The following is a 24,369-nucleotide window of genomic DNA, read 5'->3' as shown; positions in this document are numbered from 1 at the left end:
CCTGGTTCTGCCCTCCCTGGGATGTAGGAAATACTTTCAGTTTGATACAACAATTTCTGCCATCCCAACTGCCATAATAAGGCTCTTTTTTCTTTTTCCGGTTGTGCTCATTGGGTTAATTTCTGGTAGGAACTGTGCATGGCTAAGAACTCTATTACAGATGTGAGTCTAAAAAACTTATCCAGGAGGATAGTGAATGATGACAGAAAACCCCACTGCAACAAACACTACCAAAGAGGAAGACTAGCACCTCTTTCAGGAGTGTAAAGCTGTAATGTACTCTTCCATGAAATATTTCACATTTTTACCCATTTCAAACATCATATAATTTTTTTCTTCTTTTATAGTCCTCTAACTTTCATATACCTGTATGCTTTATGTTTATCTGGAAGACTCTTACCCATATTTTCCTCATCCACCTTTATAGCATTACATCAGTGGTTCTCTACCGTGACCGCACATTAGAATCTCCTGAGGAGCCTTTGAATACATATTTATTATATGCAGCCCCCAATCCCACATAGTTGGATTTGGTTATTCTGGGATGAGTCATAGTAAGTATTGATTGGTATTTGTTAAAAGTTTGCCAAGTGATTGGTTCTAAGGGGCAGCCAAGATTTAGGACTACTCTCTGCTTTTTATAATTAACTGTGGTTCCTCCTTACACTTTTCAATTTATGTCTAACATCCACATGCTTGTCCTCATTATATTTCTTTCTTATGGATTCCTTTCTTATGGATTTTCTTCCCTAATTCTTTTAACAAAATTGTTGTTCCAGAAAAGTATACCTAGTTAATTTGGGCCTTTATAGCCTCTGGCACCCTGCTGTTTATGTGCCTTAGCTTAAGGAGCACTTCTTTATTTCATTATGGCTTTACTTAATTTTCAGGAAAGAGTACTGGACTCAAAGTCAAAATCTGTACATTTTTTTCCTGATTTAATCACTCCTTAACCTTGCAACCTGGATAATTCACTTCATCCCAGAGCCTCCATTTTCATAACCTCCCTTTTATCAGTAAAACAATTGTTTTACCACTTATCCTAAACATTTACTAATAAAATGGGGCCATATGTACAAAAGTTTCTTGAACAGTTTAACATATTAACACACATTATTACTGCTAGATAGGTATGGGGTAATTATGAGTGACTTTTGACATATGTGAACAAGTGAACTCATTGGTTAAGCTTTTTTCATATCCTTCGTTTGCTGCTTTGTTTTTCTGTTTGGCAAAGAAGAATCTTGGGTGTTATATAACTGTGCTGCAATATAAATTCGTTTACCTCTCTTTCTTTTCTCCACCTTTAAAAATTAGTGAGAGTTTTTCACACAACAAATGGAATATAGGCAAGAAAAGTAAAGTCTATGGTTTTCAATGGAACTGGAACTAGGAGGTTTTGTTTTTGTTTTTATTTTTTGACAGGCTCATAAAAATCACTGTCTAAACTGGGTAAATCTTGAGGCTTTTGGCTTCCTATACTGTACTTATAATCTCACATTTTTATTTGCTTTGTTAAAGATATTTCAGATCAGATAACTATGGATTTTAGGAAACTGGAGCAGTATCACAATTTCTAAATAATTTTTTTAACTGACCTTAAAACATTTAATTTGAAAGTTACAGGAAATGCATTTACAGTTGACATTGATGATGACTTACACTAATTTTCCTGGAAGAAAATGTTTGTATTAAGCAGTTGAAAACATAATTATAATGGTTATTGCACAAAGCCCAGCGTTATTGGGTCTTAAAGTACAAATACCACAAGTAGTTTTAGATAGTGATTAGATTGAAAATCACTGATTTTATTTCATTTTATTTTTTTGGCTACAAGATAAAGAAAAGATCTTATCAGAATAAATTTCTCACCTGCCTTGGGCAGGAGTCATTAGATGTAAGCAAATTTAATGGAGCCTGTGTGCTCTGGGGCCATTCAGCTGTGCTTCAATAATTGCTTTTTTTTTTTTTTTTTTTTTTTTTTTTGGTCAGTATGAAGGTTGTTTAACATATCAAGTGGCAAAAAAAAAAGTTAAAGTACAAGTTGCCTATTTATCTTTTAGGTAAATAACCATAGGTGCTTTGTAAACCGAGTAGCAGTGAATGTATTAACAAATAATAAACTCCAGGCAGGAGAGGAAAATGCTGCTGATGGTGTGCAATTATTATTTCTGTGTCCCTCCTTCATTAGCATTCACATGACTTCAAACTGCTTCTGTCCTTTTTCCCCTTCATTCAGTTTGCTTTCACTGGAAAACTTTAAGGTTCACTTAACATATATTTGAACAGGTCAATATCATTTTTGATGATTTCTTTTTAAATCCAGCCTTTACAAATAAATTAGCAAGGTTAACTTACTCCAAGATCCAGATCCACCTTAACAAATGAATTTTTTTCCTGTTTTTTATCCCCCGACAGACTGGATTTCGATCTTGTATCCACAATCTCCTAGGATCCAGCTTCTGTTCAATCAGTGTTTTGATTTTGCAACTCTAACTCATAAATATTACACACCAAAGTAACAGTGAAGTTAAACCGTGTTAGCAAAATATTATTCATATTAGGAACAGATTTTTTTCATTACAGATATCCTTTCACTATTGAATTCTGTTTGATATTTAAAATGTGATTTAATTTACTTATATAGTTTTTCAGAGACACATCTCTTGAGGAAAGATACCATATTCTGTGTATCTATAAAAATGTGTGTGTGTAAGGGCGGTAAGATAAAACAAATGACTTAATAATTAACCCATAATTACTTAAACAAATGGACCTAATATGAAGTTGGTAATAGGTCAGTATCAATATGGAAAAAGGACCCTATTGATGTATGATATCATTATTTCTTTTTTCAACACTTTTCACTCTTTTAAACAGCTGCTTGAATGAGCATGCTGATAAAATTTGCAGGTGACACCGTTGTTATCGAAATAGCTAATACTTTGAATAATAGAATCAGAATTCAGATTCATATTAAATAATTGGAATTAGGGACTAAAAATGACCAGGTAAAACAAAATAGGGGTAAATATAAACTTCTGAATTTCAGTCCCTAAAACCAACATCATAAAATCAGATGGGAGAGATACTACTAAACAATAGCACTGAAGAGAAAAGTCTTAGGTTTTATGACAGTGTGCTTAGTATGTGTCAGTGGTACGTTGTGGCTGCCAAAGCAACTAAGGAGATCTAAGGGGTTCTATTAAGGGAGTTAATGTGGAACATTGTGTTTTGTTATAGGCACCTTCATTTAAGAAGGTTGTGGCTGTAGTAATTTAAGGAAAAGGCAGTATTCTATAAACAATTGGATCTCAATTCTATGCAAAACGCATTCATAGAAAAAACCCTGACAACTAAAATGACAATGTATTAGCAACATATCTTCAGAAACTTTTTAATATGAAAAACTGAAATTTTCTTTTTTATGTCTTTCTATATTTCGTACAATAAACAGAAATTGCTTTTTGTAAAAGGGAAAGATTGCATAAAAGTGGGACACAGAAACAAATGTAATTCAGTGAATAGAGAGTGACCAGACAATGAAAGGACAAACAGTGGTGCCATATGAGGACTATTTAAAGGAGCTATATCTTTAGCCTGAAGTAAAGGCAGCAGGTTACTGGGCCAAGGAGAGTGAGGATTTTTATAGCAATTCGCAATGTTTGAAAGTCCACTGGTACTTTCTTTGGCTTCAGAGGACAATTCAAAGAGCAAGTGGAAGTTATGCAATGAAACAGGTCTTAGTGTGTGTGGCATAGGAACTTTCTAACATTTGGAGCTCCCAAATAGTGGCCCAGGATATTGCTCCAGGCCTATGGGTAGATTTCTTCAAGATTCTACTTAATGTCCCTTGCTTTTTCCTGTTTAATACTGCTGCTTTGTCAGAAGAGATAATTGGAGTGTGTAGAACTGTGTTAGCTGCAGACTGTTTGCTTTTTGGAGAGAAATTCCATTCTTCCTTGATGGCTTCTGGCTCTACCCTTAAAGGATGAAGATTTGCCTCCATTAGATAATTGCAACTGGCTCTGAAGACAGTTTTATAGAAAAATTTTTAGAAGTAGTTTGATCCAGGGCATCAAACTGTTGGATAAGCTATATCCTATTGGATAAGCGTATAGTATTCAAAGGTGACAACTTCGAAGGAGACAGCCCTCATTTGAATACATTAAAAAATCTGTCTTACTACTTTGTCACTTACTAGTTTTCATTAAAATTTGATGCTTACACAGACACAGTGATGAGAAACTTAAACTCATGTGTGGCTTTGAGATTCTATTTGATACATAAAAATCTTGCTGCATGCTTATTATGCCATTGCTTCCTGGTCTGTTTTCCTTCTTGGTTTGGGAGCTCATCTTCCCTTCCATATTCTTAGGCTGCCTGTTGTCTGTAATGAAATTCCTTTTTTGTGTGTTTCTTCTTTTTTGTAATTTGAAGGTGATCTATACTTCTGGAAGAGGTAACCCCATTTTAGGGAAGAAAAGAAAGAGAAATTGTCCCTGAAACTTTGTTTTCATTACCTAGCAAGTTTTACAATTAATGACAGAAGTTTCTCTTGTGGCCTTTCCTTCCAAAGGCTGTGCTTATTTATTTTCCCCAGTAGCCTCATGTGACCTTGTTAAAAGCTTCATGTAATTCCCAAATAAATTACATTTACTGGTTTACTTCTATCTAGTATTTTATTGACATTTCCAGATAAGTTTAATAGGATGGAGAGAAACAGTGTTCTCTTTATAGACTCAGTGGGCGATTTGACCTTAGCAGGTTAACCTTATCCTGATGTTGAAGGAAGCTATTCTTAATTAGACTCTATCAGTTTCTCCATTATCACCAAGAAAGCCTCTGTTCTGTAATTCCATAAATCTTAATTCGATTATTTTTCTTTCTGAAAGAAAAGCTTCATATTAGCAAAATCGCAATATTTGGAAATAGTTGTTTGTTTTCCAAATACATTGCACATCCTCATCTGTAGCTCAGCCATTTCACACTTTATTTCCTTCAGAAACTCTCAGTTGAATACCATCTGGCCATGGTGATTTATTGCTGTGGAATTTCTCAAGTTGCTCTATTATTTTCTCCTAGGAGATTGCTCTCTACTACTACCCCACTGTTTTTCTGAGAAAGTGCCCTTGGAATAGTCGTTTCCTCACTCTCCTGTACAGCAGAGGTCAATGCAAAATAAAACTAAACTAAACTTCTCTGCTTCTTACATCCTCTAGACTTCACGTCCTCTTTACTTGCTGTCCTCATTACCAGAGAGAAACTCAACCGTTAGTCCTACCAGTCACGGTGGCTATTTAGTCCTTGTGTTACCTTTTGTCTTTTTAGATTCTTTCTTCCCCTGACAGTACATTTTTGGTATTTAATTCAGGGGGAAAAAATGTCATAAGATGTTTTAGATATTTTCAATGTGTTCATAAATGTCTCTATGGGATTGTTTCCAAGTTTGTTTGTTTTTTTAAACTATCCACAAATTTATCTTTTGACCTTTCAGATAATGTCACAGTACATATATCTCTCATGGCCGGTGTCCTTATATGTCTTCCTAGAAACCTGGATGGTTTTTAAACTTTTTAAAACCTCTCAGAGAGCTGCTAACTAGATTTTTTCTTCAGATTTTTAACGTATACTTTTTGAAGTCTCACCTTTTGGGTTAACATTAAGAGATGCCCATACTAATTAGAACATGAGCTTTAATTGTGCAGTCTTCCCAATTTCTGAGTTCTACTCCTACACATACTCACCTGTGGTAATTTCTATATGTTACATTAATCTTATTCCTCTTTCATACCTGCCCAAATAACCAAGATAAAGTATATTAATTAATGCTTCTACACATCGTGTTCTTCTGTCATTTATTTGGCTAATAATGGACATAATTAAAATCATTCATTGCAATAACCTTCTTAGAAAAGAATGCTGAGCAGTAAAGGTTAAAAGCAATTTGTATTATTCTTTTATATTCTATAGTTAACATAACATTTTTACACCTGAACTTTGTTCAAATAATTATTTTGTTTAAAAAAGGCTACTCAGTGTGCTTTCAAGGAGAGTTAATTGTGATTTGAATATATTTCTACCTTTATGCACAGTACTTTAGCACAGAACTTTTGAATTTTATAACTGAAGTATTAAAACATCAAAAGTTGAAACTTTCAAAACTTCCAAAATGTGTTGTAAATTATCTACCATTTTCAATTTAAGAAAAAAAGTTAAATATCAAATTTCGAGTACTGTATGTGTGATACAGTCTTTCCTTAAGTTTCAAATACAAATACCACCAGTCACACAGCCACCTGAAGAGAGTCTCTATTTGCTCAGCTTATAAAGGGGAGTAACATATTATAACAGCAGAGGAAGGAAATGCTAATTTTGCTTATTTTATCACTAGCATATCATTTTCTTCACTAGGTAAGGCAGGCTGTTCTAAAAATAACTTAGGCATATAACTTTTTGGTGCTGGTTTGGATATGTTTCTTGAATTTTGGAATAGATTGAGTCTATCCATCCCAAAGCTACTTTGTACACACACACATATACACCCATAAACACACACACACATACACACACACACTTCCATATATATCCTATATATGGATATATATACACACATTAGATATGTATATAGGTATGTTTTATGCATGTATACTGCCTGCCAAGAAATATCTGCTATATTGTAGTTCTAAAACTTGTCTTTCCACCTATGTCTCAACCAATGCCTCCAATTTCTTCTAATCTTTAAAAATAGAAAATATGTTAATTGTAATATTTACAAATAAATAGGAGAAGATCCTATTTTAATGAATGCTAGTATGAAAGTTAACTCTCTGTAGTAAAACATGTGGCTCTGTCAGGCAGCTTACACTATAATAGCTTTCATGATACTATGTAACAATTAATTAAAAACTCCTTCTGAAAAGGTAAGCCAGCAAGTGTTTTTCTGTTTCTCTGTGTAGTAGTCAGATTATTTAATGACTGTACTGTCCAGGAGGATATTTGTGCCTTAATACAAATACCATTTCTTATTTGGCATAATTGGAAAGTGAGACATACTATCTTAGCTGAGAGCCCAACACAATTATTAATGTAACACATAGTAATTACCACAGGTAAGTATGTGTAGAAGTAGAACTCAGTAACCCAAAATTTCTTGGAGCAAGGGTATGTTATAACATTTGTAGGGCTTGTCCTCCAGTGAATTTTCTTATAGAAAGTACTACTTGTATTGATTGCTATCTCAACTGCATCTGAGTAAATTTGCAGAAATGTACATAGGTGACATTCGGTTTAATCTTACATGAGAACCAGTTAAGGAATTCTGTCTCACCAACGCAAGGCCTGAAGGAGGTTGTAATCAGGGTTCTCCAAAGTTTCCTGTACTTTCTTTTCTAGCAAGTTATTCTTGTACTGGAGAAGTGATAGGACAACTTTTTCTATTAATTCGATTCCATCTTCACTCAAGCAGAATTAAGTTCGAGTCCTAGATATATGAATAGTATTCTTTCCCAGTTTTTCAGTCCTGATATATTCTCCTTTTTTCAGTCATCTTTTCAGTGGTGTTTTCAATGAGGAAGAGAAGAAAAGGAAAGAATTAGATGCCAGTGCTTATATAACCGTCTTGCCCAGAAGTATTATTGAAGGATTTTGAAATAGAAAATTATCAAATTACAGTGCAAGACAAGGATGCCAACTCTTGCCACTTATATTACACATTGTACTAGAAATCCTAACTAGAGAAATTAAGCAAGAAAAAGAAATAAAAGACATTCAAATCAGAAAGAAGAAAGCAAAATTATTTCTACTTACAGTAATATCATACATATTGAAAATCCTAAAGACTTGGCAAAAAAAAAAATTCTGTTAGAACTAATACATAAATTCAGTAAAGTTGCAGGATATAAAATCAACATACAAAAATCAGTAGCATTTCTATATGTAAATAACAAACTATCTGAAAAGGAAATCAAGAAAACAATCACATTCACAATAGCAACAAGAAGAATAAAATAATTAGGAATAATCTTAACCAAGAAGTGAAAGTCTTGTACACTGAAAATTGTAAATATTGCCAAAGGAAATTTTAAAAGTCAAAGATTAATGGAAATACAGCCATGTTCTTGGATTGAAAGAATTAAGTTCATATTACCCCAAGTGATCTACAGATTCAATATAATCCTTATCAAATTCTCAATGGCATTCTTTATAGAAATAGAAAAACTTCCAAAATTCATATGGAACCACAAATAGCCAAATTAATCTTCAGGAAGAAGAACAAAGGAATCACAGTTTCTGATTTCTAAACATATTATAAAGCTACAGTCATGAAAACAGAATGGTACTGGCATAAAAACAAGTATGGAGACCAATGGAATAGAACAGAGAGCCTAGAAAGAAATCTATGATTAACTGATCATCCACAGGGGTGCCAAAACATACAAATGGATAGTCTTTTCAATAAATGGTTCCAGGAAAACTATCCACATCTACATGTGAAAGAAGTGGACCCTTATCTCACACAATATACAACTCAAAATAGATTTAAAACCCTTATCTCGCACAATAATCAACTCAAAATGGATTTAAAACTTCAATGCAAGACCCAAAAATGTAAAACCACTTGAAGAAAACAAAGGAAAAAATCTTGTCGTTTTACTGGACAATGATTTTTTTTTATATGACACCAAAAACACAGGCAAGAAAAGCAAAAATAGACATATAGAATTGCATCAAACTAAAAAGCTTCTGCACAGCAAAGGAAAGAGCGGAGTGAAAAGGCAACCTGAGGAGTGCAAAACAATATTTGCAAATCCTGTATCTGTTAAGGAGTTAACATTTAAAATATATAAGGAACTCATGCAACTTCATAGCAAAAAGACAAATAATTTTGTTTTAAAAAGAGCAAAGGATTTCAATGGACATTCTCCAAATGAGACATACAAATGACAAACGGATATAAGAAAAAGTACTAAATTTCACTAATCATCAGGGAAATGCCAATCAAAACCACAATGAGGTATCATGTCACACCTGTTAGAATATCAGAAAAGTGAAAGATAAGTGTGGGAGAAAAGGGAACCCTTGTATACTGTTGGTGGGAATATAAATTGGTACAACCATTATGGAAAACAGTATGGAGATTCCTCAAAATTTTTAAAATGTAACTACTGTATGATCCGGCAATCACACTTCTGAGAATATATCCAAAGGAAATTAAATCAATATCTCCAAGAGATATCTGCACTCCCATGTTTATTTTAGCATTATTCACAATTACTAAGATACGAAAACAGCCTAAATGTGTGTCAGTAGATGAATGGCTAAAGAAAATGTGGTATATTTATACAATGGAGTATTAGTCAACCTTTAAAAAGGAAATCTAACTATTTGCAACAACATGGATGAACCTGGAGGACCTTATACTATGTAAAATACCCAGATACAAAAAGACAAATACTGCATCATATTACTTATATGTGTGATCTAAAAATGTCAAACTTAAAGAAATAAAGAATAGAATGGTAGTTACCAGAAGATGGAGAGGAGAAGGATTTGGGAAGATGTTGATTAAAGGGTACAGAGTTAGTAATGCAAGATAAACAAGTTCTGGAGATCTAATGTACAACAGTGTGTCTATAGTTAACAATATTGTGTTGCATACTTGAAATTTGCAAAGAGGATGTAAGTGTTAAGTGTTCTCAAAACACACACAGATGATAACTGTGTGAGGAGATGGGTATGTTAATTCACTTGATTGTGGTGAATATTTTACAGTGTTTATATATATAAAGTCATCAAGTTGTACAACTTAAATATATATAATTTTAAATTGTCAACTATATCTCAATAAAGCTGATAGGGGAAAGAAAATGACTAGACCAGATTTGCATTTTGAACATTTCATTATTACTGTAAGTTCATTAGAATTTGGTGTTCCTCAAGGGTTTTTTCTGTATCTTCTCACTCAATATATTCTCCTTGAGATTTCACTTCATGGCTTCTGTTTCTATAGACCAAAATCTAGTTAGATAACTCTTCTCTGATGATTCGTGGGAAACTTAAATACATGTCAATTTTAACACAATTTATATTGAATTCACCCTTTATTGTCCTTCCCAAACCTTCATCTATTTGATTTATATATATATTTGAAGGAATAACACCTGGTGCCACCATCTTTTAATTTGCTGAAGGTCAAAAACCTGAGACTCATTCTTCCCTTTTCTGTCTCCTATATTCCCCACATCCAATTCACTGGTATTATATATCTTACCTACCATATGCTGCTCTCAATTCTGTTCTCCTCAATACTAATGCTTTGTCTATTACATCCTCTCTCGTCTGGTCTGTTGCAGCACCTTGTTTATTTGCCTTCTCACCTCCAGTCTTGTTTTCTACCAAGGAACTTGACTGAAGCTAGAATGATCTTTCAGAAGTCAAATTGGATCATATCATTGTTTTGTTTGAATTTCTCAGTATTCATTATGACCTTACTTTCAAGCATAAACTCCTTAAAATGAAACAGAAGGCCATATAGGACCTGGCGTTTGTCTACATTTTTAGCTTCAACTCTTCCACCTTCAGGCACTGTCTACTAAAGCTTCTTTCAGTTTCCAGTACTCATCATCTTGAAAACTGATAAGAAAGATTAGGAAAATGTTTCAAGAATAAATATTTCAAATCCCTTCTTTAAAAAAAAAAAAATTCTCTGTGTTCCACACATCTTTCACTTATTGTTTGTTCTGTACACCTCAAAAGCTTTATAGTAATTTTTAATGTACAAAAAGGGGTATTTGAGCTATCACCAACAGTTTCTGATTATCATTAACTGCATAACTATACTTAATATTATTTATTGGTCATTTATTTCATGTATGCCATTGATCTCAAAAGTGAATCTATAAAATATCTAAGTCTATGTTACACAGAAGTAAAATTATCAGTTCATAGATTTTAGAATGTTTCTGGCCTTGTAAAATTAGTTTAGAAGTGTTCTCTCTTCTTCAATATTAGTTTTCTTGAAAGAATTTAAGAAAGATTGCTATTAGCTCGTTAAATTTTTGATAGAATTCAGCCATGAAGCTATCTGATCCTGGGCATTTGTTTGATGGGAGACTTTTAATGATTGATTCAATCTCCATAGTTATTATTGGTCTGTTCAGATTTCCAACTTCTTTGTGATTCAGTCGTGGTAGGTTATAGCTTTCTATGAATGTATCCATTTTGTCTTGATTGCCCAATTTGTTGGTATATAGTTGTTTAGAGTAGTGTCTTATGATCCTTTGTATTTCCATGTTACCTGTTATAATGTCTCCCCTTCTATTTCTGATTTTATTTGAGTCCTGTCCCTGTTTTTCTTAGTCTGGCTAAAGGTTTGTCAGTTTTGTTTAGCTTTTCAAAACAGCTCAGTTTTAGGCCAGGTACAGTGGCTCACGCCTGTAATCCCAGCACTTTGGGAGGCCGATGCTGGCAGATCACAAGGTCAGGAGTTTGAGACCAGCCTGGCCAATATGGTGAAACCCTGTCTCTACTAAAAAAATACAAAAATTAGCCAGGCGTGGTGACACATGCCTGTAGTCCCGGCTACTCAGGAGGCTGAGGCAGGAGAATCACTTGATCCCAGGAGGTGGAGGTTGCAGTGGGCTGAGATCGTGCCACTGCACTCTAGCCTGGGCAACAGAGCAAGACTCTGTCTAATAATAAAATAAAATAAAATAATTAAAATATAATAAAATAAAATTCTGTTTTATTGGTTTTTGCATTGTTTTTCCAGGCTCAATTTTCATTTATTTATACCCTAATCTTTGTTATGTTCTTTGTTCTGCTGTCTTTGGGCTTGTCTTCTTTTTCTAATCCTTTGAGCTATAATGTTAGGTTGTTTGAGATCCTTCTTCCTTTTCAATGTAGGCATTTATTGCTACAAACCTTCCTCCTAGAACTGCTTTTGCTGCATCCCATAAATTTTGGGATATTGTGTTCCCACTTTTTTTTTTGTCTCAAGATGTTTTTTAATTTCTCCTTTAATTTATTCTTTGACCCAGGAAGATAGGGCCATATGCTCCTTCAGGAGCATATTGTTTAATTTTCACGCACTTCTTAATTTTCCGTGATTCTTTCTTTTATTGATTTCTAGTTTCATAGCATTGTGGTTGAAAAAGATACTTGACATGATTTTAACCTTAAATGTGTTAAGACTTTTTTGTGGCCAAACATATGATCTATCCTGGAGAATGTTTCTTGTGCACTTGAGAAGAATTTCTATTCTTTTGCTGTTGAAAGGAATGTTCTGTAAGTATCTATTAGGTTCCTTTGGCCTAAAGTAGTTCAAGCCCAATGTTTCCTTATTAATTTCCTGTCTGGAAGTTTTATCCGATGTTGATAGTGGGGTATTGAATCTCCTGCTATTATTGTGCTGTAGTCTATGCCTCTTCAGACTTGCTTACTTTATATATTTATGTGCTCCAATTTGGGTGCATATATGTTTGCCATTGTTACATCCTCTTGATGAATTGGCTCCTTAATCACTATATGATGACCTTTATTGTTCTTTTTACAGTTTTCGACCTAAAACCTTTTCGGTCTAAGATTAATATAGCTATCTCTGCTCTTTTTGTTTCTATTTGCATGGAATATCTTTTTTTCCATTCCTTTAGTCTATGAGGGTGTTTTAAGGTGAAAACTGAGTCTCATAGGCAGCATATAGTTGGTGCTCACTTTTTCATCCATTCTGCCTCTCTGTATGTTTGACTGGAGAATTTAAAACATTTACATTCAAAGCAAAGAAGTCAAATGTTGAGACAACTCGTAACACAACCTTCTAAGGGTTGTAAGCATTTAAGTCTAACTGTAGAAATGGAAAATCTGAAAAATTGAAATAAGGTCCTTCCTGAGATAGTCACTTTCATATATGTAAGCTCATTTTTTTAGAGATTATATGACCAATCTTCTTATCTGTTCTTTTAAATAAAAATTCTGTCATTTTATTTCTAAAAATAATTATAGAATAATGGTGTGTTCAGCAGGAGTCTGGGAACAAATAAAAATTATATTTACCCACAAAACAATTCGAGTTTTAAAAATGGTATCTACTTGTTCAGTTAGCCAGTAAGCCTGGTAGAGATAGGAAGAGATTTCAGGAGAGTGTGTGTGTGTGTGTGTGTGTTTTAGTTTGAAAGATACGTGAGATATTCAGTTCTTGTATTCAGTGGATTTATCAAGAATTATAGACAGACTGGAAATTGCTTCTCAGAATGATTATACCTTTTCTAATATCACCTACTGATTTTACAGTAAAACTCTAGGCTACAAAGGTTGAGATGAGAAGACAATTCACTTTACTTGACTCTTAAAAATAGCATGGTCAACCATTTTGTGGTCTGTCTCTTCATATATTGGGCTGTACCGAAAAGATAAACCTCCACTTGCTTTCATGACAGTAGATAATAAATTGATACAATTCAGCTGAGAAGTTGAAAAAAGCATTGAAAATAATGGGGCATAACATTGTAGGGTTAACAGTTATTCATAGATGATGCAATTAAATAAAACAGGCATTAACTTCAAGGTCAGTAAGTAAAGTTATAAAATTGAATATTTTAATTGAATTGTAATTGCTTCCCATTGATACATGCAAGTAAAGTAAAATAGATGTCAGCTCTGCAAATTATGGTTCTTCCTCCTAATTAATTTCTTAATTCTGCATGGAGTTATCAGTGCCTAGGTCTTGTTGTGGGTTTATTCATCCACCCAGCTTCCATCAAGGAATGTCTGTATGACATGATGAAATGGCTAGGTGTCAGGGTTTACAGTAAATTTTTTCTGTACTTTGGCAAAAATATTGTTGGTAACTCAAAGTAACATATTCATGTATTAGAGTTAAAATGTACTTTAACATCATCCTGGATCCTATGGATCATAATCTGCATTAATATTGATATTTCTTGATATTGATATTTATGTTAACATTAACTAATGTAATTGTCTCAGTGAATATAAAGGTTTTTATAGGGAGATATATACATGAAGACTCACATTCCATAATTAACTGGCTGAAGAGGTAAATTGTACTGACTGCTAGGATTTTGGTGAAGCACAATTTGTATCTGTTCACAACCCAAGCTTTACTAGAAAATAGACACCTAAATTGAATAAATTTTAAAAAGAAAAATCTTTTGCAAGGACTGAGGTAAATTTGGAAACTTTTTGATAAAGTTGAATTGCATTGAAAAAGCCAATGAACTGTTGTGGCTTTTTCAGAGACTTTTAATAGCTCCTTCAAAGGTTTTAATGTAATACAGTGTTATGTAAAATAAAATACAAATGATGATGTTACAAAGATTAACAGAGAGATTTTTAAAATATACTAAAATTATGTAGGATCTAGATAGTAGGGTTTATTTAAAGAAAAAGAAAATTGTGCCTTTTGGACCAGCTGCATTTACCAGTTGAGTGGCTACTAATTAGAAATTGAAAATGGAATGGATGTGTAAGATGGATTTTAAGTTTATTGAGATATTGTTATATATTCATATACTTTAAAATGATTTTATAGGATAGAATTATTTGAGTGCAAATATATTGGTATATTAGCATCATTCTTGAGTTGTGCTTAGAAACATAAGTGGGTTCTTCTTGGTAAAGTAGAGATGCTGTGATGTCTAGCTTTTGTGTTAAAATTTAACTCAGACATTGACTTTTTAAAAATGTTTCTCTCTGAGCCATTTAAAATAAAAATTTAAAAATAAGTCTATTGAGAAATATATTTTATTGATGCTAATATGACCCTGACCTTCCTTTCTCAATTAAGAAGGATCATTCAAAAATCTTTGTGTATATCATCTAGTTAGAAAATACCAAAACCAAAATACATAAAATGTAAAACTAAAATCTTAGAGCTTCATAATTATAGATAAGCTAACAATTTTTCACACTAAAAAATCTGTTTTTTCAGATCTTTGTTTTAAAATTATTTTAACAATCATATTTAGGGAAATGAAAGTAAATATTATAAACACTGTGTATACAATGCTTAGATGTTGATAGATGAGGAAACTTATAGAATATGGGGAAGTGTACGAAAATTAAGTATTCATCTTTAATTATACTTATAAAAACAATTACTATGAGTTTTTGTTTTCATGTATTAATAGTTTGATATTTATGGAATCATTGGTGTGCTAAGCATTAAAGAATTTCTTGAGGAAACTTCTGTATCCGAATATATTCTGGGGTAGGATGAATAATCTTCCTATAACATCCCTAATATCATCTGATGCTTAGTAGTTTCAGATGATTTAGAAAAGATCTCAAAGATCAGGGTGGCTTCAGGCCATTGCTTTTGCAAGGACAGTAACTGGAATTGCTAGGAATCTCTGGATTTTATCCAAGAAAATATATTCTGTAAACAATCTGCAGTACATGGCATATGGACAGTGATCATGAGGTCCCCAATGACTTGTCACTTTCTAATGAACAGAAAAATTGAAGCAAAGGCAGACTGTGCTCAGGTAAAGTATTCAGATATTCAGATAAAGTAACCAGCAAGGCATCAGGAGAAAAAGACCTTTGTAGTTATTATAACCAAGTACAGTGGAACATGTTAGCCTGATAGAAGTAAATATTATAAGCTGTGTTGAATAAAAGTATAAAAATCCATTCAGAAGAGTATGCAGGCTATTATATTCAATTTAAACAAGTAGTTTCATTACTAAAACCTAGACATTTTATGGAAAAGAATTATAGTCTGTTTAAATAGTATCACATCATGATATAGGAACACCTAAATCATTGTTCGTGCCAAAAAAGCCTACCTAAATCACCTGGCATAACCTCTGAAAAATATGTTTTAAAATTGTTTGTTTCTTACATCCTGCTAATTCCTTGGTTTTAGATGTCCTTTGAAACCATCTTTCTTGTATGTGAAATGCTTCTGCCCTGTGTAAAATGTCTAAAACAAGCTTATTCAACCCATGGTCCAGGATGGCTTTGAGTGCAGCCCAACGCGAATTTGTAAATTCTCTAACACTATGAGATTTTTTTTATTTTTTATTTTCCAGCTAATCAGCTATCATTAGTGTGAGTATATTTCGTATGTGGACCAAGACAATTCTTCTTCCACTGTGGCCCAGGGGAGCCAAAAGATTGGATACCCATGGTCTAAAACCTCAGGCCCATGAATCATAGCAGCATATACACCCTCACTAAACTTTACACAGACCCTATTACCAAACCTGTAGGTACGCATGAAGCTTGTTTTATTAGCTCTGAGAGAAAAGAAATTTGGCTCTTAAATATTTTGGATAGTTTCTAGTTGTACAATAATCTCCTTTTGTAGTGAAATTATCTCTAATATGTCTCAGGAAAATATTTGAAAATTTTTCTCTAATGTTTTAAATGTTATTTATTTCAATGATTTTAGCTTCCTGGAATTTTTAGTGCTTAGCCCAAGCTAACGTATTGAAAATACTTTCATGAATACAGAAAAGTGTTTAAATGACCAACTAATTTTTACCAAGCTGTAACTGTGTGAAGACCACCGGTTCATGTGGAAAGTGTGTTCAGGGTGTTTTATGTTTACATTATTTACTGACTCATATTTAAAGGCAAGCCAAATGATTTTATCCACTGTGGAATACAGCCATCTCTGAAATGAGATATAACTGCTGTTTCCATACTTTAACAGTTCTGAACTGGGGCTTGATACTCTACAATGAATTAAAAGACTGCAAGAAAAATGAGATCTTATGGTGCCTACCTGTGTAAAACTGTATGCTGTTAAATTCCCTTTTATGCCTTACAGGCATATATTTGCATATATTTACTTCCAGGCTCATGCATAGAATGCAAAACACAAATTCTCAGATTCAATCATGGGAGACTTTTTAAATGATGCCCTAATGCTGACTGTGATATATGTATGTGTTGTTACACACACACACACACACACACACACACATACACATACACATAGAGTTGGAGGGAAAGCTAAAAAGTGACTTCCAGCCATGCTGACCTTGTATATTCATGCTTTGGATTTAACAAGTTTCCCAAACCCATGGCAGTCATAGATGAATATAAGAAGGAAAAATGTGAAAAACATAATTGTGCTGGAAAACATTGTAAACATCTCTGTTAGCTAGAAATGAAAAGACAAAAAGTAGTGAACAGGACTGAAGTTGTGCGCTGTAATGTAGGGATCCAGGAAGCAGGCAGAAGCAGTTGGGTGGTCGTGTCCTGTGGGGAAACAGAAATGGGAAGTGCCCTACATGAGGGAGAACCTCAAAGAGATCAAGAAAAATATAAAATCCATTTGTTTAAAAAAGTAGTTATTAGAAAAATAAATCGTCCAGAATGAAGCAGTAAGAGTGATGTGAAAACCAAATAGAAATTTTAGAAATGAAACATAGTCATGAAAAAAAACCTCAGTGGGCAGAATAAATGCTAGTCACGTCAAAGAGAGAATGAGTGCAGCAGAAAAAAAGAGAAAAAGTAATTCACCAAGAAGGCAGAGAGAGAGCAAAAAAATAGAAAAAGCCACAGAGAGGAAAAAAAATAGAAAATGCAATTAAAAAATATGGAAGCTAGATTGGGAAATTGCAATATTTGTATAATATGTGTTTCAAGGAAAAAATAGAAGGCAGAAAAGCAGATATAACTGAAAATACTCTAGATTTGAAGAAAGACATGAGTTTTTGAATTGAAAGTACACATTAGGTGCTGTCCAGTACTAATTAAAATAAACATATGCCTGGACACCTTGAATTAAGATTGCAAACTGTAGTAGGTATGTTGAAAATTGTGTCATAGGTATGTTGAAAATTATACAATCTAGCATATAGAAAATAAAGATTCCTTATATGGGAGCCACTATCAGACTGACATCGTAATTTTCATTAGGAACTGCAAATGCCAAAAGTAACATATTGCAACTAAACTATTGTGAGAGAAACATAAAGACATTATGGGACCTGTAAAAACTAGGAGAATATACCACTCACAGATCTTCAGTGAAAGAATAAAGAACAAACTTCAGTTAGAAATAGATTGATTCAAGGAGAAATGAATGAGAAACAATAGTGAGCATAAACATTGTAAACTATGTTGATAACCTTAATTTTTCTTGCTAAAAATAATGGAAAAAAATTCAACACAATAATAACTGAAATGGTGAAGCCTGTATAGTGTCTAGTTAAAACATACTAAGTTCTGGTCTAAAGGATGCTGAAGATAGTTAATACGTTAAGACTTTAAAAATATGGTTTTGAATGTATGCAAAAAATCACAGATGATTATCTGAAAAGTAGAAATTCACTCTATAGCATTCTAATTAGCAGAGTAAAACATTAAAATAATTTTCAACTCAGTATGGGGCAGAAAAAAAAGAAAGATATAAAGCTTAATGTAACAGAAAATTTATACTAAGATGATAGAAGCAGGTCCAGCCATATAACATAAAATTATTAAACTCTGTTCTTTAGGGTCATATTTATAAGATTGGGTGAAACAAAAGAAACCCAATTATATGTGGGCATCTACAACAATACAAAAAATTTGAGAACAAATAATGGAAAAAATATATATGGAAGATTAACCAAAGAAAGCTGGTGTCGCAATGTTCATAGAAGACATATAGATTACAAGATAAAAATCTGATGGAGATGAAAAAGTCACTACTTCTTGATAAGCAGAGTAATTCTATCAAAAAGTTTTAGAAATTATGAGTTTGTGCACATATAACAACATAGCTCTCAAACATATTAAGGAAAAATGACAGAATTATAAGAAGAGATTATTAAAACCAAAATCATAATGGGAGGTTTTTTTTTACCTTATTATTAGAAACTGATGGTTCATGGATATCAAAAATTTTTAAGGCCATAAAAGATTTGAAGAGCAAAATTAATTAAGTATGATCATGATTTTATGTGTTTGGGTACAGAATCTTGCTTTCAACAGATAGAAAACACACCTCATTCAAGCACAGATGGAGCATTTATAAAGTCTGATCATGTTCTAGACCACAAGGAAACTTTACCAAATTTTTTTACTTTATTTTGTTAAAGCAGTTGTGGGTTCACAGCAAATTAAGAGAAATGTACGGAGATTTTCCATATACATTTTCCAAATGTACGGAGATATTCCAAATGTACAGTCATTTTCCTGACCCCATACCGCATGAGCTCCCCCGTTATCAACCTCCCCTGCTAGAGTGGTACATTTGTTAAAATTGTTGAAGTTACAATGACACATCATAATCACCCAAAGTTCATAGTTTACATTAAGGTTCACTGCTGGGATGTACGTTCTATGGGTTTTGACAAATGTATAATAACGTATTCATCATTATAGTATCATACAGAGTATTTTTCTACCCTACAAATCCTCTGTGCTCTGCCTGTTTAACCTTGACTGCCCCCTGCCCAAAACCCCTGGCAATCACTGACCTTTCTACTATCTTCATAGTTTTTTCTTTTCCGGAATGTCAAATAGTTGGAATTATACAGTATGTAGCTTTTTCAGATTGGCTTTTTTCACTTAGTAATACACATTTACATTTCCTCCATGTGTTTTCATGGCTTGATAGCTGCTTTTTTTTTTTTTTTTTTTTAGCACTGAATAATATTTCATTGTCTGGATGTACACAATTTACTTAGTCATTCACCTACTGAAAGACATTTTGGTTGCTCCAGATTTTCACGATTGTGAATAAAGCTGCTATAAACATCCATGGGCAGGTTTTTGTGAAGACAAAAGTTTTGATACCTTTGGGTAAACACCAAGGAACAGCATAGTTGGATCATCTAGTAAGAATATGTTCAGTTTTGTAAGAAACTGCCCAACTGTCTTATATGTATTCCCATTACAAAGTGACTGTACCGTTTTGCATTCCAATCAGCAATAGTATTGCTCTACATCTTTGCCAGCCTTTGGTGTTGTAAGTTTTCCAGATTTTGGCCGCTATAATAGGTGTGTAGTGGTAGCTTCTTGTTTTATTTGCATTTCTCTGGTAACATATGATGTGGAGGATCTTTTCATATGCTTATTTACCGTCGATATATCTTTAGTGAGGTGTCTGTTAAGGTCTTTTTGCCCGTTTTTAAATTGGATTGTTGTTTGCTTATTGTTGAGTTTTAAGAGTTCTTTGTATATATTAGATACTAGTCCTTTATCAGATGTTATTTTCTGTCAGTCTATGGCTTTTCTTCTTATTCTTCTTACATTGTCTTTCACAGAGCAGAGGTTTTTAATTTTAATGAAGTCTGCTTATTAATTGTTTCCTTAATGGATAATGCTTCTGGTGGGGTGTATTAAAATACCCCATAACCAAGGCCATCTAGATTTTTTTCCTGTTATAGGAATGTTATAATTTTGCATTTTACCTTTATGTCTACAATCTATTTTAAGTTAATTTTGTGAAGAGTGTAAAGTCTGTGTCTAGATCCATTTTTTTTTTTTTTTGCCTCTGGATATCCAGTTATTTCACACCATTTGTTGACAAAACTGTCTTTGCTCTATAGTATTGCCTTTCATTACATTAACTTTTGTAAATGAAGCTAGGCCAGTATATGTAAATATGAATGTAAATATCCAAAATGAATTCATTTATTTCATGGCCGACTTGTGACATGTGATTTTTTTCCTGGCTGATTAGTCTTGGTGTATAGAAAGCTTTCATGTAGCTCACACTTGTCTCCCGCACTCCATCACCTATGTAAATGCTACTGTTATGTCAGTTTAATATCTTTATTAAAGGTTATACACATGCTGTAGGCACAGTGATGATTTTTCAGAGTTGTCTGTATCTTTACTTGAAAAATACATTGTTGCAAAGGAGTCATTGAAATGAAATGTCATTTAATTTAATAATGCAATTATTTGTGCCCATATGCTACTATTAAGTGAATTAATACTTAAGCATAACAGTCTACCGCTATTTTCTACTCTTATTGTCTAAGTAAGAAGTTTGAAGTTTAAATAAAATAGGGATAAATCAGAAAATTAATGCTGTTGTCCATCAGTAAAATAAACCGTAACCATTAAAATATAAAGAATTAAAAGTTTAGGTATTTGAAATGATACTCTTTTTCCTAAAAATCCACACATTTTTCCATCCTCAAAATGAATAAAGGAATTGAAACAATGCATCTGGTAGTTGACACAGTGCAATTGAAATAAATGGAAATTTACTTTTCAGAAGCAATAAAACCAGTTACCCAAGGGGAATAGAAAAGTAAATACTAGCAAAGTACGTTTTACTTTATGATCAAAGCAATTCAAAATATATACACACTGCTTTCCTAGGCAAAGAAGAGCCAAGGGAAAGGGAATGTGCCTTTAAAGTTCCTATCTGATAGTTATCTTTAAAAAATTTAACCTTTCTTGGCAGGCTTAGATCCTGATAAGCATCTTGGGAAAACCCTGGATCAAATGGAGCCATATCTCTTAGAGGTAAGAATTTATACTAGATCTCAAAATACAGTCATCTAAAGGAGAAAACAAAATAATGCCATGATATAATGTTTACAAAATTTATTTTATTTTAGAAAAAATCAAATACATTTATAGTATATTTATGAAAAAAATAAACTTCAAATGGAAATGAAAATGTTTAAATTATAAAAATTAATTACCAACTTGTTAACCCAAATATAAGATACAGTTATACCTAAAAAGAAATTGCTCTGTCAGAAAGTCTATTTTTATTAAAATGAACACTGTATTCTATATAAAATGTGCTATACTACTAAAGTATCTGATAGTTTGTGTGATCACATGCTTTGTCATCAGAAACAGGAGTAGAAACTTTCTTTAGAGATTAATGTAACCCCTTCTCTTTTACCAATTAAGAAATTGACTTGCAGCATAGTAAAAAAAAAATTATCCCAAGATTTCAAATTACTCTACTTAACTTTTTATTGTGAAACCCTAAACATGTTTTAAATATTAAATATTCAGTTGTTTTCATTTACTCTTTCTATTCAATGTACTATATTTTATTAGAGTTTTAGAGCACATGTTATGTTTAGTATGGCAATGCATCATTAACTAGAATGTTTAATTATTACACTATGTGGGGTATTTATATTCTATCATGATGATGGAAAAAAGAAAATCTCTCTCCTATGAAAGAACCTATCTCTTTTAACAAGTTATCATTTTCTTGTCCCATGCTCTTAATTCATCAATATTGTCTCTGGGCTTTTTTAATACCATTGCTGTGATATGAACTGTTAGCAGTTACACTTTTCAATACCTTCATGGGTTTTACCTTTTTGGGGGAGTTATTTGTAATTGATTATTTTATGGTTTATCAATCAATATGTACCAAATGCCTAGAAATCTCTGAAATGTTATTTTTTATAGTGTTAATTCCTTAATAATTATTATTAAGCATCTAGTATATTCCAGGCACATAGTAAAGATTAAAAGAAAAATGAAATGATTATATAATTGTGACAAATTGTATTTGGTTTCTAGATAATTTGGTGTCATTTATTTAAGTCAATTTATGGAACATGGTTGCTTTCTATGCTTATCTGATAGGACTTTTCTCACAGCATTTTGTTCTGTAGCTCCATTATATCATGTTTACATCTGTTCACTGCCATCAGAGTAAATTTGGCTTCTACCAAAACATTGTATAGATTTATGGAAATGAAAGAAAAATTCAGAAGTGAGAGACTGGCATTAGCCAAAGTATTGGCCAAAAGAGCTATTTCCAAAATTTGAAGTCATAAGTTTAGATTTTAAGTGTGTTGATATTCTTTGTAGAAAAGGGAAATAAGGTTTTGAGAAGCACCATGATGTTGATTATGAGTTAATCTTCGTATTACTATAGGATGTTTAAACACAAAATGCAAAAATCATTTTATTCAATGATTCTTTAGCAAGTTCCTCAACTTGCTCTGGCAATCTTACATTTCCCTAGAATTATTTTCTACCCATTCTCCATAATGGCTATTTTATTCCTTCTCCACTGTCCTAAAATTTAAAATCCCTTCACTTTACCCCTTACTTTAAGTGGATGACGCATCTTCCTTCACAGAGGAAATAGGAGCCATGATATAAGAAATCGCACTGCCTCCCTCCCAACTCCAACACCACCCCTACTAATTTCCCTGTACCTACACCTATCCTTGCTTACTGTAACTGGGAGAAGTGTTCTTTCTTCCTTATATGGCTAAGGCCCTACCTGTGCTTGGATCCCATTCACACCTGCCTTCTCAGAGACATTGCAGTCAACCCACCCCCTCGACTGTCTTCATTCTCAGTCTCTTTGTCTCCTTCACGTCAATATTGGAACATAATACAGACTGTCCCATCCTAAAGACCCCCTTTCTCCACCCTAGTTTTTCTCTGACTACCTCTCTTTCTTCTTTGCTTCAAAACCAAAATATATAGAAGTGTTATCTGTATTCATTGTCAGTACTTCTTCATGTCTGAGATGCCTCAAGTACCTGGAATCTGTCTTCTCGTTCTGCCTCTAAACGGATACAGCTGTGACCGAAATCACTCACGATACCCATTTTGCCAAACACAATAGATACTTCTTAGTCCGTATTTCCCAGTTACAAATGCATCTTGAAATGCTTCTAGTTACATTGATGGAACCACACTTTCCTCGTTTTTCTACTTTCATTCTGGATAGTCCTGCTCTTTTACTGATTCCTAGTTTAGGCTCCATTTTCCCTCTAGAAACTTTTTCTAGGTAATCTCAATCGCTCACTTGACTTTATTAGCTATATTTTGATGACTCCCAAGTCTTTGTGGTCCATATTTATCAGCGAAACTTCAGTGCCCACAGATACCACAAATTCAATCTCTACGTACTCGATGGTAGCCTTGATATCCATCGTTTTTTGCCATTCCTTTTGTCATCACCTTACTTCAGATGCCTGTTACTTCAGGCCTAGAATAATACTGACACCTCCAAATTTGCCTCTACCTTCTATTTTATTTTCCAAAGAATTCTGTTTGCTTCTTGCCCCAAGATAATCGTTCTAATATATTCTACTGTATTTGTGTCACTCAATCAAAACTTTAAATGAGTCCTCATTGCCTACAGGCAAAAATCCAAATTCTTTAGACTCCTCTTTCCCTCACCTGCTATATCTAACTCATTAACATGACCTTGTCTGCTCTATTTCCAGAATATATTCTATTATAACTCCAAGCTCTTCTCACTGTCTCTACTACTACCACCATACCATAATCACCTCTTGTCTGGAATACTACCTCAACTTCTAACTGGTCTGCTTACTTCCACCATTGCCCTGCCATGATCCCTTATTTATATAGATATCAGAATGATATTTTTCAAGTGTAAATCAAATCATATCCCTACTTTGTTTAAAATGTAAGTGGGTTCTT

The 24,369-nt window shown here is 33.1% G+C and overlaps 1 protein-coding gene across 8 annotated transcripts in view; it reads left to right on the top strand.

Moving 5' to 3' along the window:
- DPH6 (diphthamine biosynthesis 6) overlaps positions 1-24,369 on the top strand; it is a 448,616-nt gene that overhangs the window by 121,738 nt on the left and 302,509 nt on the right. For all 8 annotated transcript variants that reach the window (XM_073012040.1, XM_073012037.1, XM_073012039.1 and 5 more), the window contains exon 6: positions 21,386-21,447. In XM_073012040.1, the coding sequence (XP_072868141.1) occupies positions 21,386-21,447 (62 nt within the window). The remainder of the gene's footprint in view (positions 1-21,385; positions 21,448-24,369) is intronic.

This window comes from Chlorocebus sabaeus, chromosome 26 (assembly GCF_047675955.1).
Source record: "Chlorocebus sabaeus isolate Y175 chromosome 26, mChlSab1.0.hap1, whole genome shotgun sequence".
Taxonomy (NCBI): Eukaryota; Metazoa; Chordata; class Mammalia; order Primates; family Cercopithecidae; genus Chlorocebus; species Chlorocebus sabaeus.
This window is presented reverse-complemented; position numbering and strand designations above follow the sequence as displayed.